Source organism: Labrus bergylta, chromosome 12, assembly GCF_963930695.1.
Source record: "Labrus bergylta chromosome 12, fLabBer1.1, whole genome shotgun sequence".
NCBI lineage: Eukaryota > Metazoa > Chordata > Actinopteri > Labriformes > Labridae > Labrus > Labrus bergylta.
In genome coordinates this window covers 22693701-22712592 of record NC_089206.1, presented here as the reverse complement: position 1 = coordinate 22712592, position 18892 = coordinate 22693701, and the positions used below count along the sequence as shown (strand labels likewise).

General features: G+C 42.6%; 1 protein-coding gene across 2 annotated transcripts in view; it reads left to right on the top strand.

The window, feature by feature from the left end:
- The window catches only part of plxna1a (plexin A1a), a 259997-nt gene extending 243499 nt beyond the window's left edge, over positions 1–16498 (top strand). For both annotated transcript variants that reach the window (XM_065961309.1, XM_065961310.1), the window contains exons 25-33: positions 1974–2120; positions 2715–2874; positions 4494–4597; positions 4696–4792; positions 7728–7918; positions 8177–8346; positions 9767–9979; positions 12771–12921; positions 14787–16498. In XM_065961309.1, the coding sequence (XP_065817381.1) occupies positions 1974–2120; positions 2715–2874; positions 4494–4597; positions 4696–4792; positions 7728–7918; positions 8177–8346; positions 9767–9979; positions 12771–12921; positions 14787–14882 (1329 nt within the window). In that variant the 3' untranslated portion in view covers positions 14883–16498. The remainder of the gene's footprint in view (positions 1–1973; positions 2121–2714; positions 2875–4493; positions 4598–4695; positions 4793–7727; positions 7919–8176; positions 8347–9766; positions 9980–12770; positions 12922–14786) is intronic.
- Positions 16499–18892: the final 2394 nt, after the last annotated feature.

Below are 18892 nucleotides of genomic sequence, written 5' to 3'. Positions count from 1 at the left end.
GAGCAGGAAAGAGGTGAAGAAGGCGGGGGGGAGGAGATGTTGGTTTAGTTGAATACATTCATAGAAAAAAAATTGGTAGACGAGTGATAGGAACAAAAAAAAAATGAAATTCAGGTTTTAGAAGAAGTTTATAAGATGTATTTGCCTCTATTAGAAATTAGAAAATAATTTAAAAAATACTTAAAGGAGCAATATGTAACTCTGACACCTAGTGTTCAAAATGGGTACTGCAGTACTGATTAGAGAAATAGAAAAAGCATGTGTGTGTGTGTGTGTGTGTGTGTGTGTGTGTGTGTGTGTGTGTGTGTGTGTGTGTGTGTGTGTGTGTGTGTGTGTGTGTGTGTGTGTGTGTGTGTGTGTGTGTGTGTGTGTGTGTGTGTGTGTGTGTGTGTGAGAAAGAAAAAGCGAGTCTTAAAGTGCGTGTGAAGGTGAGACGGATAAATGAGTACTTTCCCCTCTTCTCATCTGGACCTCATGCATCTCCCACAGACACTCTCACACACACACACACACACACACACTCAGTCTGAAGTATCTCCCTGAGCTCTGCACGGTCGATCATTAAGCTCTCGTCGGTCGGGATGAGTATCGGCCGTGATTTGTCCTCTCTCTCCCCTCTAAACTGCCGCTGCTTCAGTCAGGAGTGTTTTTTTTTTCTTGAGCCCGAGTGATGGCTAACGACGCTATTGATTGGCAAGTGTCTTTGACGGAGGGGAGAGTGGGAAACATTTTTATAACATCTGTGTCTGGTCATGAGATGCAAACGATGTCGGAGAACTTTCCTGCGACGCTGCTTCAGCCACTTCCGCTTCAGGCATGAAGAGAAAGAAAGTGATTCACCAGAGCTTGCACTTGCATTGGCTCTGTCAGATGCATCCGGTCCACATACACATTCAAACTTACACCTGATTTGGGGTGGGTCATACCTCAGCTGTATATCTAATATGAGGCAGTGTTTAACATGGTTTAGTTTTTTTAATAAATAACAAAGATGGCTGCCGCTGATCGGCTATAGCCTCAATATTTATAGAACTGGTGGGAAATGGATGTTACTGACCAAAGTAAAAGCTGGCTAATACTTTGAATCATGCCAAAGAGAATTGGATTTGATTAACCATCCAAGCTACATCACAACCTTTTCCTGCCCTTCTTGGTTGTAGCATCCAGAGGCATTTCTGTTCTGCACCCATCTGAAACCTCGTAACAACCACCTCAACCATTTCATCTGGGAAGCAACTTAAAGTGAATGTATGACATGAAGAACAGAGTCAAACTTAAAATGTCGAAGCTGAAAGTAACTAACTTGAAAAAGGGTGATGCAGGAAATCTACCTGTGATGCTCAGGTACTTTCACAATACGACAGGCGCCTCAGTCGACGAGTCAAAAGTAGGATGCACCTCTTGGCATCCAGGGTTTCACTCTTTTAGCGTTCCCTTATTTTATTTACTTTTCAATTCCTTAAGAGTTTTTTTTTCCAGTGTTTAAGCAGATGTTTTTGATGTGACTTTGAAATAACCGGAAGTTCCTCATTTGATTTCAAAATAAAAGTAGGTTTGTATCCGAACAGGAAGTACCCTTAGGTTATGGCAGTACTAAGGTCAGTCAAAATAAAAGCATAACAAGAATGCTAAATGATGGTATTTTAGACATGCAATTAAAAGAAATTAACTGTGATTTTAAAAAATGTACCATTTGATATCCTTAGCAAAAACACATCTATACAGTTTGTTCTGAAGCTTAAGGTTGAATTAGTATTATCAGGTGCATACTGTATGTACAGGTAAAAGGCTGGATTGCACCTCAATGCTTTTAAGATGATTCTCAAGGATTTCCCTCATCTTTGGTCCTTATTGGACAGTTTTGCCTCTCCAGACCGCACGCCGTTATTAAAACGACTGAATGTGAGAAAAGGAAAATCCCTGTCTGGTTGAACTGCTGTCAGCTCCTCTCCTTCTGTCCTCCCTCTCACCAGGAGTGCGCCGGCGAGCCTCTGTTCATGCTTTACTGTGCCATGAAGCAGCAGATGGAGAAGGGACCCATAGACGCCATCACAGGAGAAGCCCGCTACTCCCTCAGCGAGGACAAGCTCATCAGGCAACAGATTGACTACAAAACCCTGGTCAGTAAACTGATCGTGTCTCAAGGCTCGTCTGTTTACGTCTGAATCACTCGATGGGCTGTTAAGTTTTAGTCACACTTGACAATGATGAACGTTTTTAAAAAGGAGCTCTAACCCATCCGTAGCTTTCAAGCGGCAGCTCCTGTTTGCCTAATTTGTCAGGAGTTTGCTGTAGAGGGGAGATTTCTTAAAGAGTAAACACGGCATCACTGGGTTTGGAAGGAGGATGTGGAAATGCTGCCCGACATTAATCACATTCCCTCTCCAAACAAAGCACTTCAGGTTTGGGTTGGAAACATCCAGACAAACCTTTAGCTTTTTTGCGGGAAATGCCACTGCTGTTTTGTGTGTAAGTGCTGAGCTATTATGACCACAAACAAATTCAAACTGACGAGGAAAATACCCAGGTTTTAAAAATAGCTGCTGCAAACAAACCAGGTGTGAAAATGCTGTCAGGTTGCATTCAAAGGCACCCAAACAATCATCCCAATGTGTCACCGGTTGGCAGTGTTCCTTGTTGTGCCTCTTGCTCAGGCCTTTAATGTCTTTTGTCTGCTTTTCCTTTGTTGTGGCCTGTTTTTTTTTTTCGACCAGACGCTGCACTGTGTAAACCCTGAGAATGAGAGCGCCCCGGAGGTGACGGTCAAGTGTCTGAACTGTGACACCATCACTCAGGTCAAAGAGAAGCTGCTGGACGCCGTGTACAAAGGCAGCCCGTACTCCCAGAGGCCCAAAGCTTCAGATATGGACCTGGGTAAGGCACAAGTTATTATAACTGTATATGACATCTGACATTTTAAACTTAAAGGGATACTTCACCCATTGAAACATGAATCTGTACTGACACTGGGTCATGTATTAGAAATGTGAAATACATTTTGAAGTTGGTGCCTTCTTGACCGAGAAAAGGCAGAAAGTGTCTTTTTGGCTCATGTGGATGAAAGACACCAACTCCCAGAATGCACAGCACCGCAGGCCACTCCCACTGAAGCTAGGCTGCTCTATTTACATTTACTACAACACATATGGCCGTTTCCTCAACTGATTCCGAGGTTTTTTCCAGAAGGAATTGTCATCTTGGAAATTCTTGGCTCCCATATTCTCCTCATTTTCACCTTTCATGTTGTCAGACTCTGAAGCAGTAGAAGAGCTTTGATGTGCAGCTTAAAAAAACTCCTGATTTATAAGGGTGATTTACGCTCTTCATAGCTCTTTTTTGGTCTTACTCAAATCCCAAGGGAAATATTAGGATTTTCAGCAGCTAAATTATTGACATGTTAGCCACTTAACTGCTGACTTTTTCAGTCAGCCTTTTGTGCTTCTTTTTTTTTTTTGGACGATGTATATGCAGTATTTTTATCAGATTTTTTTTTTTTTCCTGAAAACAGCATGGACAATGGGAATCAATTGGAAATGTCAGAGTGATTCTGGAAAATAATGTCCTGTGCTCTGATAGCAAAAAGTAAGACGAAAGATTAGAAAACTGTCAAGAGCTGAGGGGAAGAAGAGAAGAGTTGGGAAAGATGTTTTTTTTTTAGGCAAGGCAAGTTTCTTTTTAAGGCACTGTTCATATAAAGCATAAGTGCTTTAGTCTCAGGTTCTCATTTTTCACTGTAGAGGAGCATAGGAACATATAGCTTCCTCACCTTGCTTGGTTCTGGTCCTGGGAATACAGAGTAAACCTGTCTCAGAGATCCTGAGGGGTCCTGATGCCTCGTAATGGACGAGCAGGTCTGACGTGTATTTTGGCCCAAGACCATTCCATGCTTTATAAACTAGAAGTATCTATCATTTGACTCAGAGGAAGACAGTGTAGAGGTCTGAGGACTGGTGTAATGTGTTCTCTGGCAGCTGGATTCTGGATGAGCTGCAGCCTTTGATTGCATGTCTGATGAAGGACGAGGGCCCCGAAGCGTTTCATGTGATATTCCTTTAAATTCAATTTAATTGGAGCAGCTTCTGGTGTGCGGACTCAGCACCCAGTACTTAAACTTTGCCTTTTTGACTTGTCTGCAGCATTTAATTCACATGCATTTGAGTCCTTGTCAATTTTGGAATTATGGTTTGCACAGCTCTAACAGGTCTATTAAAATGTGACATCTCTGATACTCGTTTAGTGGAAGAAGGAGTCTGCTGCATGTACAAAAAGCCAGCACAGTAGCGTTGCAGGTTGTGTGCACAGTTAACCTTGCAGTAATCTGAGTAGTGGTGGATATTTGACACATCAAAATAAAGCTACTTAATTCATGCAAAGTTAAAGATGGTTTTTATCATTTTCAAGAAAAACAAAAAAACAAATGACCTCTCTGTAAGATGAATATTTCAAAATGGCTTTGGTTCTTTTCTCTCAATCTTTGATTCTTCTCTCTGCAGAATGGCGACAAGGCCGGATGGCGAGAATCATCCTGCAAGATGAAGACGTCACGACCAAGATCGACAATGACTGGAAGAGACTCAACACCCTGGCTCACTATCAGGTGCGCGAGCGCTGAGGAGCATACAAAGCAGGGACCAGCAGAAGGTGACGGCTCACTCAGACTCATTCTATTCTGGTCTGTATTTTTTTGATTTGCAGGTAACAGATGGCTCGGTGATCGCCCTGGTGCCAAAGCAGAACTCTGCCTATAACATCTCCAACTCCTCCACCTTCACCAAGAGCCTCAGCAGATACGGTACGTTCTCCTCATGACTTAATCCCATTTAAATCACCCTGTCACTGACTCCCATCTCTCCAACCACCTGCCTCCCCCCCTCCTCACCCATCTCTACCTTCTCATTCAGCCTTTCCCTTTGTTTATCGCGGCCATGATTGGGCTCCATTGTTGTTGTTTTTTTCACCTCCCTCTGAGAGAATGGCAATCCTTTTTATCCATTGCTATCAGCCCAGGCCAAGGCCATTTCATGCCTATTTTCAAGTGGTCCGTAAATGACAGGCATTAAAGTCGACACCTTGATCCCCCGCTGACTGAGTGAAAGAGGGGGAGAGAGAGGACACCTGGCAGTCAGCGATAGACAGACGCATCAATATGGTGTACTTCACGGGAAAATTAAACTATTTAGAAGATAAATTACCCTGCACTAAAAAGTTCTAACGTGGACAGTGACCCTCAGGCATGTGCAGCTGTTATATCTTCACTGAACGGCTGTGCAGCAACATGGCAACTTGGATTTTCTGTAAAATAACCCAAACAAAGTTAGGATGAGAATGTTACATTTATTTCTTTATGTTGGTGTGCATCATGACAATGGCTATAACACTTCCTGACAGTTTGAGTAAACATTCTATGATTGGGCCTTAAGGCCACAAGGCTCCGGAAATAGACATCAATCTGTTTTTTTTTATGTCTCTTTTAAGGGCATATTCCATTGACATCTATTGAAATATATGTGGTCTGAAAATGGCCAAGATAAAATGCAAACTGCAGGAGTCTGCACTTAAGCCCCTCCCTAAAAAGATATTGTCCTGCTGCAGCTGGAAAAAAAAAACATTGTTATGGTCAGTAGGTCCCAACCTAAAAAGGTACCAATGAAATTGTACCAGATACTGAACTTATTTGCATAGTATGGCTCTGGACTGCATGGTGGTGCAGTGGTTAGCGCTGTTGCCTCACAGCGAGGAGGTTACTGGTTTGAATCCCCGTCTGACAGGAGCCTCTCTCTGTGGAGTCTGCATGTTCTCCTTGTGCATGTGTGGGTTCTCTCCGGGTATTCCGGCTTCCTCCCACAGTCCAAAGACGTGCTCGTTAGGTTAACTGGAGACTGGTTGTCCGTCTCTATATGTCAGTCCTGTGATTGACTGGTGAACAGTCCAGGATGTAACCCCGCCTTTTGCCCAATGTCAGCTGGGATCGGCTCCAAATGGCGACCCCAAATGCAAAAAAATCAGTAGAAAAATATAATGAATGGATGGATGGATGGATGTGGAAGCGGTAACAGGGAGGTGTTGAGGGCAAACTCTTAGCTAGTTATAGACTAGACTATGCACATGCAGAACAAGGTGCTAATAAGCGCTTGATAATGACTAATAAGCAGCCAATATGCTACTAATTAGCATGCTAGCAAGCAGCTAGTTTATGGTAGCCTGAATATTGTGACATTTTCTTTTCAAAAAGGACACCAGGGGAACGCTTGTAGCATCTGTTATTTAGCACACTCTTGGTCTGTCATGCTATTTAATCAGTGTGCGCTGTTCTGGAGTCAGTTGGGGCAGAATGGAGCCGAAGATGAAGCGGTTGACAAGGTGGATATCCTGATGCTCCAATTTTTTTCAATATAAGCTTCCTGCATTTGCTTCGATCCACTCCACCAACTCCCTCCGTTTTCATCAGTGTGAAAATATCTACTCGGAGACACCTTGACTTGGAAAGAAATAGGGTAAACTTATGAAATCAAAGCAACACACCTCCAGTATTTGAGCACTGGATTTGTAAAGGGAAGAACAGTTGGGAGAAAATTACATTTCTGAAATCAAAGCTTTCCCTTTTGTGAATCATCCCGCCCTGCTAAAAAAAAAAAAACAGAGCCGCAGCTTTGTTTGTGTCACCGTGGATTCCTTTAAATGGTTTAATGTTTCTCTTCATGGTGGTTTTGTGGTCATGTTTTGGTTTCCTGTGCATGGTTGTGTGTGTGTGTGTGTGTGTGTGTGTGTGTGTGTGTGTGTGTGTGTGTGTGTGTGTGTGTGTGTGTGTGTGTGTGTGTGTGTGTGTGTGTGTGTGTGTGTGTGTGTGTGTGTGTGTGTGTGTGTGTGTGTGTGTGTGTGTGTGTGTGTGTGTGTGTGTGTGTGTGTGTGTGTGACCACAGGTGAATGTTGGTCACCGGTGGTCACGATGGGTTCACAATGAAAGCTACTCAGCACCCCACTGTGACAGCCACAGCCACAGACACCACCCCACTCCGCCTCTTTCACTTTTCCATCCCCTGCTCTCCCATTACTCTCCATTTCACCCCCTCTCCCTCCTGACCTTTTTGTCTCTCTGTCCATTTAGCCCACCCACCCCTCCTTTTTCCTGTCATCTACCCCCCCCCCCCCACCTCACATGCACTCCTCACCCCACCTCTCTATCCTTTCACCAAACAGAAAAGGATTGCAACATGCATCAGCAGCCCTCTCAGCTTTTATCTCCACTCCTCCTTCCATACGTCTTCCCAAGGAGCAGCAGCCACGTAGAAAATAGTCCTCAACCCCCCCCCCCCCCCCCACCTCCTTCCAAATACCCTGTGCAGCTCCGCTCCATCCTAAATGAAAGCCATAGATATGAATCTCTTTGCCTCGCTCTGATCAACTCTGGACTCGTGTTGTGAATAATGAAACAGATGCAGAAGATAAAAGGGAATGATCTGGGGAGTGGGATTAACAGCCTGTAAAATAGAAGGAAAAACTGGAGGTATACTTTGCATATTTGGTTTTATTAGTTGGCGTACCTGTCAGTTATGATAATCTACATTTCTTTTTAGCTCTATTGTGTAATCTGTAAATGGGAGAGCACGGATGGACTGTAATATTTGTTTAAAAAAATGGGCTTGAATATGGAAAATGACACTTGTTTACGGTTCTTCAAGGTCGACGTTGTTCTCTCAAATAATCCTTTTTCATGTTTCTGATTTCAGAGAGTATGCTGAGGACAGCCAGCAGTCCAGACAGCCTGCGATCCCGGACACCAATGATTACGCCCGACCTGGAGAGTGGAACCAAACTGTGGCATCTGGTGAAGAACCACGACCACTCGGACGTGAGGGAGGGCGACCGAGGCAGCAAGATGGTCTCAGAGATCTACCTGACCAGGCTGCTGGCTACAAAAGTAAGACACACTCATGTCCCATATGCCCAATGCATGTGATGTGTATAAACTACATTTAGTTACTCAACATTGTGATGTTATAATGTTGTATCATTGGCTGACTTCTTTTAACATTTTGACGAGATGCATATTCTCTTTTCCAATCAGTCTGAACATTTGTAACTTAAATTTGAAAAAGGTTTGAATACAGTCGATTGCAGTTGAAGTCGTCGAGTCCTCTCAGAACTCAGAACCGTTTTCTCTGATTCCTCCATCCAGGGTACGTTACAGAAGTTTGTGGACGACCTGTTCGAGACCATCTTCAGCACCGCTCACAGAGGCAGCGCTCTGCCGCTGGCCATCAAGTACATGTTCGACTTCCTGGACGAGCAGGCCGACAAACACTCCATTAATGACTACGACGTACGACACACCTGGAAGAGCAACTGGTAAGGAGCCTGTGTAGCTGCCAAAAACGTAATAACCACCGGTATACATTGTTACAGTGAACTGGTATCTTCACTTTGTGCACTCTTACCCTCACTGACCTTCCACACAGACATCTTAAAAACACCGTAATAATAATAACATTAGTATCATGTTAAAGCTCCAGTGAGGAGATTTTAGCTGATAACACTGATGTCTCTTTAAGACCTTTTAAAGCATACAAGAGCATCAGCAACAAGTTTGATTATTTCTATAGAATCATTTTATTGCCTGTACCTGTTGCCATGGGTACAGGCGTCAGACCAGATAAGTTAAAGCACGTTGAAAAATCATTTCCTCTGCAAATGTTCACAGTGAGAGATATGATTGACTGGTTGAAGGCAGGATGAGATCTTTTGTCAGAAAACCCTACCGACCCATACATTTAAGACAGAATGCGAAGAGATGAGATGCTCGATATTGGCCACGGGGGGGCGCTTAACTCAACACGAAGCGAAAAGTTACTCACAGGAGCTTTAATATCGGTTGGGTTTTCGTTGTTTTCTTGAAAAAGCAAAAATATCTAGTGCGCTCAGCCCATGTACGGAGGGTGTGGTTCTCCAAGTGGGTGGCCCAGGTCGAATCCAAGCTGTGGCTCCTTTCTTGCATGTCTTTCTCCACTCTATCTCTCTCTCTCTCTCCCTGATTTCCAGCTCTTGCTATCCACTGTCTTATCTCTACAATAAAGGCACAAAAAACATCTTAATAAAAAAATCGATGAGCATCCTGGTCCAAACTTTAAAGCTTTAAAGAGTTAATGTGATTGTATTTGATAGTTTACCACATGTATCAGATGAGTGGGACGCCTGCTGGATAATGGGATCAGTTGTCAAAGTGTCATTAAAGGCCAAATTATTAAATGTGTCTATCTTATACTGTATGTTATACAACCTTTATGCAAATGCCTTTAAAGAAAATAACTTCTTTAAACTGCCCTGCAAACTTAAATCAGTGAATCAATAAATTCAAGTTTGCTTAATACATAAAAAATGTAAAAAGTTGCTGAGTGGGAAGCTTGCAAATAGCTCAACGGGTGATTTAATAAAATCCCCTGACTGGCATTGCATGCAATATCTGACCATAAATTATGTATCTGTGTTTATTTCATTAACAGATTTTGCTTCCGTATTTGCACAGCTCTGAAGAAACTTCTCCTTTTTTTTTTTTTTAAGTTGTGATCAGTTAGTCAGCCGCTATATTTCCTGAGGGTGAAGGCACCTACGGAGCGAGATAAAAACACATGAAGGATAAACCAGAGAGTGTATAAAGAGTGAAAACATTCAATATTTAAATGTTGTTGTGTCCCACACTGATTCTACATTACACTGCCGTGATGTTTTAAAAGTTATGCGTTGTTACATGTTTGTGTTTTTCCCCCTCCAGTCTTCCTCTGCGGTTCTGGGTGAACGTCATCAAGAACCCTCAGTTTGTGTTTGACATCCACAAGAACAGCATCACGGACGCCTGCCTGTCGGTGGTGGCTCAGACCTTCATGGACTCATGTTCAACGTCAGAACACAAACTGGGGAAAGACTCGCCTTCAAATAAGCTCCTCTACGCGAAAGACATCCCCAACTACAAGAACTGGGTAGAGAGGTAAGAGAACGCAGACAAACTGACATTCAAATATATATACAAATATAGAAAATTAGAAAGAAGAAGGTGAATCTACAGATTTAAAAGCTAACCAAATGAGTTCAGTGTTCGTTGTTGGAAGCCGCAAAGGTTGACTGATCTGCGAACTTGTCTTTAAAACAGTGAGGTGTAGTGGTGAGATCAGAGTTAATTACATTTCTCTTCAAAATTGTAAGATTAGCAGAACATTAACAGGTTGAACTTCCTCTGGTAAAATAATGACTTATAAAGCATTTTAATTGGATTTTTAGTTTGTAGTTGGATCAAATTAAAGCAAAGATATCATGTTCTTAATTGCAGTCATTATCGCTCTGGGTCTGCTAGTATGACATGTTTCATACACCGAGTACAAACACCTCGTGATCCAGCTCTGATTGGAACATTTTAAACCCTTAAAATCCAACACTTACATTTCCCTTCGTCCTGTGAAGTTGTCGGAAATCACACGAGTAAAGATGGATTTTGTTAGCGCTAGCCTCCTGGCTAACATTAGCTCTCTCTCTGCCTGGCTCCCATCAGCCTCGGAGCCGACTGAAATAAGTTTGTTAACAAGTTCTTGGTGGATACAAATGTCCGAGTCCGCTCCCTCCTTTTCTTCTTCTGCGTCTTTCTTGTCTAGCAACCTAACTTTGTGCAGGTTCTGGAATCACTATACTCCTTCCGACATCTCGCTAACGTCGCTAGCATTACAAAATAAAAGTCTTGTATCATTTTAAGGACAGGGGTTTTACATTTTGAAACAGGATACAATTTGCTGAAGCAACAATACATAGAATGTGTGTTTTTGTTGCTTTAAGATGCAATAGTGAGTAGTTAAGTGTCAAATATGTGGTCACGGTTGCTTTAAATTTAGATGGACCATGGTTTTTTCTAACCTCCATGGGCCTCCTCATGCGACTGGGCCCCACAAAGCCCTTCCCTTTATCCCCACTTATGGGCGGCCTTGAGTGTTTGTTCCCACTTAAGGCTCGCCTGTAATTGTCCCCTGGTCCACCTTTTATGTCTCATTTGGCTCCAGCAAGTTTGACTAAACTCTGCATAAGTGATGCACCACTGACGGATGTTACTCTGCTTTTGGGGAAAGGCCAAATAGTCTCTTAGTGGCTTTGCTTGTGGCCGAGCGTGCTGCAGCTCCTCCTCCCATTGCACGGTTTGTTTTGTAAGAGTTGATAATAGAGCAGTTGTCATATGCCACGATATCAAAGAGATAGATTGCTGGTTGTGAGAAAAATGATGCATGAACTGAATTATTTATTTAAAAAAGATTAAGTCAAATTTCTACGTCTGCTGTGTATTGTTCATTCCTCCTCTTGCTGCTGCAGAACCGAGGAGCTTAAACAGACGGGCAGACTACTATTCTGGCACAAGGTCTATTTCTTTATTCAGTGCAACACTCTGTAATGTGCTACAGTGAGACCTAAGGCTTGCAGAGAGCATTAGGAGTCAGTATGAGATAAGGATTTATAGGTGATTGTTAATTGGAGTGCAGTTAAACCGTGTTTCTATTATGCCTCCTAACCAGCTCTGCCCCGCCGCAGTAAACCTTGAGATAGTCCAGATATGGATTCTGCAAACAGGTCCGGGTGCAGCTCAATATGAGGATGTATTCTTAATACACTGTATTGTCTACTCGGTGTAAAAAACATGCCTGCTGCAGTTGGAATGGACTTTCCTCGGCCCTCTGACACCGAGTCGATAATGTGAAGGTTGTTGTTGCTGCGACGGGGGATGGACCTCCACAAGTCTGAGCTCTGCCATCATTAGGGATTGTAAAATAATAATGAGGATCAGGAGTGGGGCTGTATTTTTTTTTAAACTTATGTTTTTTATAAAAGGCTCTCCACAGTTACTGGATACTGTTCTGGCCTCGTGATGTCTTATTGACTTACTTGACTAAGTGACTTTCTTGACTGGGAAAAACTTTTAAAAAGAGCTGAATCCTGACACCCTCGCACATCTAACTTTAGTCTCAAACTGTTAAGTTTTATGAGACGGGTGATCTTGAGAGGGTCACTGTTTACACGTCTTCAACTACATTTTCCTGTTGGAATTATCGGCTATCGTGCTCCTGCAGGAAAATTTACAAGATGACAAAAAGAAACAACTCAGCTGGAACAGAAGCAGCTTTTGGCCTCAGCTTTGTTGTCTATGTTGTTATTTGTGTTATCTGTGTTATCTGTAGTGACTGAAGCTTTAGTATTACCTGGGTTAGCATTATAAGAGCTAGAAAGGGGCTAGAGAGAGATCCCCCACCCAGTGTTTTTAACCGTTCACTGCAGATAACACTTTATCAACCAAAGCCTTTCTCAAAAATCATCCAGAAAACTTCTAGAAAAGCTTCCCCTGAAATCTTCCTGACTTGCCCGTTCACATATGCACCACCTGACCACACCCCCTGGTCGGATGGAGGGATGGGGCGTCTCAGTAAGCAGTACATACAAAGCAGAAACGGAGGCCAAAGAAGCAATCAGTGCAGACGTTTTAGCTGTTTGTGCTATCGAAAGAAACACAGTACCTCCTCTTCAGCGCCCCTCACATGTCCAATCGTCCTCTCAAAGTGTCCTTGGGAGAGGAAGGTGCAGAAACATCGGCTAAAAACATGAAAATGTGAACTGCATCAGTCCCAACTGAGCGGAGCGGTCTACAGCTGGGACTGTTTGCATTCAGATTACACTACCTGACAGTGAGTCAGCGTTTGAATGGATTATAAATGGTGCAATATTTAAAAACTCCACCTGTCCTTCTCTCCTAGGTATTACTCGGATATCTCCCGCATGCCCGCCATCAGCGATCAGGACATGAGTGCCTACCTAGCGGAGCAGTCCCGCCTGCATCTCAGCCAGTTCAACAGCATGTCTGCGCTGCACGAGATCTACTCCTACATCACCAAATACAAAGACGAGGTGAGCGCCCGCTGGGATACGCACAGAGACGTGGAGTTTTATAATGACTTGAAGTGTTGCTGCGTCATTGTTTTGAGTTATACTATGAGGTCATTTTAATTCAATTACACTGATAGCCAGCTCACATCATGAGCAGGCTCCGAGGTGTTATCACCTCATAGGGTATGAGATTTATAAAGCCAAAGGAATTCCATAAATTCATGCGACTTCCCCTGAGAACCTGCATGAGCAGTATTTTTGAAGAAAGCACGAGTGCGTTGTTGTGCTTGTGTGTTTCTCTGCCGGTCTGACCTCTTTTAAAGGGAACAGTTTGACATTTTGTGGATCACTGTTATTTGCTTTTCTAGCTGAGAGTTTAAAAGAAAAGATCAATGCAAGTTTTCTTTCTGTACGCCAAAATACAAAGCCACAGTACAGCCAGTCATCACTGTGAGGTTGCCAGGCAACAAGAAGAGACTCCAGGAAGCCTCAAAATACCAGAGCAACACACGACTCAAAAAGGGTTAACTGGGACGGAAATGTTTTGCTGTGAACACGTTTGAATCTAGAAAATATCATTTAGAGTCTCTGGAAATAGGATGTTCTTATTAATTTAGATTTAGTACATCTAATTCAAGAAAACTGACTTAACTTATGCAGTTAAGGCCTTGTTTTTTGTGTTTTACTTTAGAAATAGGATTATTATCTGGAGTCATCAGGTGAATGTGGTTTAAAATAAGTGTCATAACATATATATATTGAATTCTTTTTAAAAAAAAAATTTGGGGCTGTTTTTGCCCTTATTGGATAGGACAGCTGAAGAGAGACAGGAAATGTTAGGAGCAGAGAGAGCAGGAGACGACTTGTAGCAAATGGCCGAGGTCGGATTTGAACCCACGGCCGCTGCGACGAGGACCGCAGCCTCTGCACATGTGGCACGCGACATAACCTCCAGGCTCTCCAGGGCCCGTAATAAGATATTTTAAACTAGAAATTAGAAATATTAACTTCATAGAGATTTGAGTTTTTGCAGTGAGATGTATGTTCATGTGTTTTTTTTTTTTTTATAGGCAAAACATCAAAGAAAGAATATTTAGCATGTTTGTTTGTGAGCTTTTGAGATTCTGCTTATTAAACATCTTCCTCTCCAGCCTTTTAATTCTCTGCTGCATTTAAGTACTATAGTTCACATCCCACTATAGCGATGTCGCCTCAGCCATTTCCTCTCCCCTTCCCTCCTGCCTCCTCTGCATCCTCCATATCTACAGTATTACAGTAGTTAGCTTGCAGCTGGCTCCATTCAAACCGACCACGCCCCTTCATTACAGCCTATTATCCAGATGTAAGCAGCTGCACGGTCCCCATTGCCTCTAACACATGCCATGACCTTACACATACACACATATACACACAAAAACAGCAGGTTGTAAATGCACTTGGATGTAATTAACACACTCTCAAACACAGACTTATGCACATACACACTGAGCAGATCCACAATGACTAACACACACATTTACAATAGAGTTGTTTTGCACATACTGTACCAGCTCATCCCTTTCTTCTTCTGGTCCATCCACACACACACACACACACACACACACACACACACACACACACACACACACACACACACACACACACACATTCAGTGGCCATTAAGATGCCATTATGGACTCCCCACTGGACCTCACATTTGCCCTGCGAGCCATGTCCATGTTGTAATCACTAACAAGGACATGAAAATGAAGATTACCGTCAGGACAGTGTTTCTGCTGATGAGCCGTTTGAGCGAGGTCCTGTGTGGTTTTTTTCTCGCGCTGTAGGGTTGTTGTGATTGATTTTATGTTATAATGATGTAATCTTCATCCATATTTGTTTCACAGATCCTCTCGGCATTACAAAAGGACGAGCAGTCGCGCAGACAGCGGCTACGCGGCAAGCTGGAGCAGGTCATCGACACCATGGCGCTGGCTAGCTGAGGACCGGCCCCCTTAATCGTCAGCCCCTCGGCTAGGGGAGAACTGGCCCGAACCAACACGCCTTTTTTTCCTGACAACCTTTGACTTTTTTGACGTTTGAAGTCTGTCGTCAACCTCGGAAAAACGACAACAAACAGCAGTGGGAAAAAGAGACTGCGAGGACACAAGCAGCCTGCAGCGGCGGCGGCGGCGGCAGCACACTGAGAGAGACAGAGACGGCAGAGTTTGGCCTCACAGGCAGGGTTGGCTTTTTTTTCTTCTTCTACTTCTACTTCTTCTTCTTCTCTCTGAGCCTCCAGCCCAGGGCCGAACAACCAAATCAAGACGATATGGTCCTCAGCTCAGGGGAGCGTTTATTTTCATCAAGGCCCTTCATCACATCCGGAGTCCTAGGGGAGCAGCAGTTTAGTATTTTGGCCACAATCAGGACCTGTACGTGCTCAGCGGTGACCTAAAACTCCTCTAGCTCGGATACAGAGCTGAAATGCTACAGGACGGGAACAAGCGAGTACCTTTCCACAGCCAAGGCTATGGATCAAACTGTGAGCTAATTAAAACCCAGGATACAATATTGTGCTATCTGAAGGGACAGCTACAGCCGTGGATCCGTGGTGTTTCTCTCAGACTCTTCAGCGGGCTCGGGCGCTGCCACAGCAGGGCAACCAGGAGGACAAAAAAACACTCTGCAGGGAACCTCTTCCTCTTGAACAGATCCTCTATTTCAAACAAATCCACTGCAGTCTAACAAAGGACACTTTCAGTTTCACAGCGCTACATTTGATTTGTAATCACATTAGACTCCGTTTCCTTCCCCCTTTCTCGGACTGCCTCCTCTCCCCGGTGCTGTGCCACTCGTGTTACTGCTGAATTTGCACAACAAAAGCTAAATCAAAAGAGAGAAGAGGATATATGAGTATATATATATATATATATATAGATATATAAATACAGACTTTTGTTTAAGAACAAATGAAAACAAATGTTTGTTTCTTTTCCAGTTTAATGTACAAAGATAAGATTTGAAGAAGAGGATTTGATATTTCTGAGATGAAAAATTATGAAAACCCCGAGGAAAAAGTCGTCCTGTGCCATGTTTTACTTTGAATGTTGTTTTAGTGCAAAGAGACTTCTTTTTCGTTACATGAAAATGTGCTATGATGAAAATGTTGTCATGCTTAGTGACTGAAAGTGAGAGTTTAAAAAAAAAAAGAAAAAAAAAAAAGGTTAAAATATAAATATATCACAGACACTTTCTATTCCATGAGGTTTTTTAGACGATTTGTTTCGGTTTCGTCTTCGGCTGGAGCGGTCGTAAAAATAGGAATAATGTCTGTAAGTGGGCTTCTGAGGCGGCAGACATCCGGAGCTTTTTGTGTTCGTTTTGGAGAAAAACTAAATCCACCTGGTCAGCTGAATCCAAGCCAGTCTCACGCTGCGGTAGGAGACGGCTTCAGAGGCGCTCCTCCGCAGTCATAGAAAGTCAGACTGCTGCACACACGCTCTCCAACTTCTCTATCCATGTTTTTCAAGACTACCCCCCTCATGTCTGAAAAGAGCCATCCGAAATGAAGGGCGGTGTCTGTGTGCAGAAGCTATTAAAACATTATTGTTTTTAATTCCTGGCGTTTTATTCTGAAAAAAAATCTGTGGTGGAGGAGGAGGCGAGGTTAAGAGGCGTAAGTCTTCTTGAAATGTGAATGTGGTTTCTGAAATGATAATGAAATGTAGCTTGATTAATGTAAGTGTTTTTTTTTTGTACCAGTTGACAGTTGAAGGCCTTTTCTCTTCTTTTTTTTGTTTGTTTTATGGTTTTATAAAGTTTAAAAAAAGAGAAAGTTTAAAAAGATTTACTTCCGGTTTGTGATGCTTCACGTCGACCTGCAGTGCTTAATGAAGGAGACATTCCTTTTTCCTGTGTGTGTGAAAAAGAGGAACAGGGTTAATGACAAAGACGAGGGAATGCAAATTAGGATATCATGTACAGTCTGAGGTAAAGATTATTTTAGAGCACAAGGAATATGATGCATGAAATGCACATTACAACACAACACCACGTTAATAGAACTACTTACAGACGCTTCAAGGTCAGCTTCCTCTAACATTCATTTTAAATCTGATTTCTTTGACCTGTGGCTGAGTGCGGAGGCCTTAAACCAGCTGACACCAGAGTCCTCTGCTTTGACTCCTTCATAACACATCAAGCTTTGCAGGCTCATCGGAGTCCATGTCGGGACCGGCTGTTGTAAACTGCCTTATTGGTTTCATTAATTTAAAGTTCCTGTAAGTTTTTGCAAAGTTTTTGGCTTCCAAGGATCCTAAACTGAAGAAATCTGAGAAGAGAAAACTGGTCAATTCCTGTTATTTTCCAAACTCTGCCCTATTTTTAGGGGGGGCTTGAAGTCTGTTGGATTAAAGAGAAACTCTGAAACTATTAGGTAGCAGCTTGTGCTTAATAAGGCCCGGGTCTACAAGGGTGCAAAAGAATGCATTTCACCCTCATTTAAAATTTCTGCACAATCCTCAATTAAATAGAAAAAAAATTAATCAAAGCTGTTAAATGTCAACAGTGACTCGGTTTAATCGGAAGTATGATCTCTATGAAGTGCAATCTTTTGGCAGAAACAGAAAGCTGTATTCAATGTTTTAAAGGTTTATAAATACATGAAGAAAAAGTTCTGTTTTTCATACGAGATCTCACTGAAACTCACATGATCAAACATGACTTCAGAAAAAAAGCCAATATGGAGGAAGATCCTGTTTGAAAAGACACAGTTCAGTAAGGAGTGCGGACTTTTCAGTAGACTGAACCCTCGTTGTCATTCAGCGGGCATTTTTTGGGTCCACCTCAGTAGTCTGAACATTTCAGCGTGGATACTAACATCCAGGTTTTGTGCAGCATGATTCGGATACATCCTTTCAGGAAATTAGTACTTGAACACCCACAATGCTGTGCAAAATTAAATATAAAACATCTCTTCATGCCTCTAAATCAAAACATACGAGGATGGATGCGGCCAGTTCGGTTAAATTGTTTACATGCAATGTGAAGTTTTGTATTATTAACTGAGAACATAGTGCTGATCACATCTGAGCTGGAGCGTCACTAATATGAGGAGGGCTAATGACGCCACCACCACACTGAATGAATCAGAACAAATATCAGCCTCCTGAACAGGAGGTCCTAACAGGATACAGCACAGAGAGAAGGGGCCGTCTACTGTCAGATTGTGAAGGCACTTAGAAATTTGGATGCACCCAGTGTTTTGCATGAGAAAGTATGAAGGCACTTGTGTGTATCCGGTCTAACAAAGACTTAGCACAGAGTCTTAGCTACGATTAGCCAACAGCTCCTAATAGATACTCAATACATTCATTTAAAAAAGAGTACACACTTATATTTAATCGTCAGCCTGTAGAGATGCTGTGTTTTCTGACAGCATTAATGAGTGTGGACAGAATGAATCAGACTGTATGTACTTCCATACCTCCGATCTAAACAGGGTAAAACATCCTCACACAGAGCAGCTGACTGAAGCTTTGCTCGATTTTAGCACTCGGTTATTGTCATTTAAAAACGGCTTCATAGAAGGAATTTACTGTTTGTCTTAACGCTTGATGAATGGTGAGATCGAGGCGATGTTTCTCCCGTTAGCAGACACTCATTAACACAGTTAATTAATGACGGGTTCACTTCAAGGAGGTGGATAACCACGCTGATGTTTCACTCGCTCGATTGTTCTTTTGATAAAGACGTGTAAAGATGATTCTGGTGATGTGCAGAGAGTGATGGGGCTTAGTTAGTAAACCCTAGGATCATGTTGTAGGGAGTAAAAGATAGCTGGAGAGTACCCCACTTGTTTTGTTTTTTTTCTGGCGCTTTTGTGTTTTAGTTTTGCTTCTTGTTTTTCAGCTTGTTGGGGTAAAAGATAAAAGACTTGGATAAAGCAGAGGAAGTGCTTTGAAGGCCGTGGTTGCTTGGCATGCTTCATCTTTCATTCTGTTGCATCTTT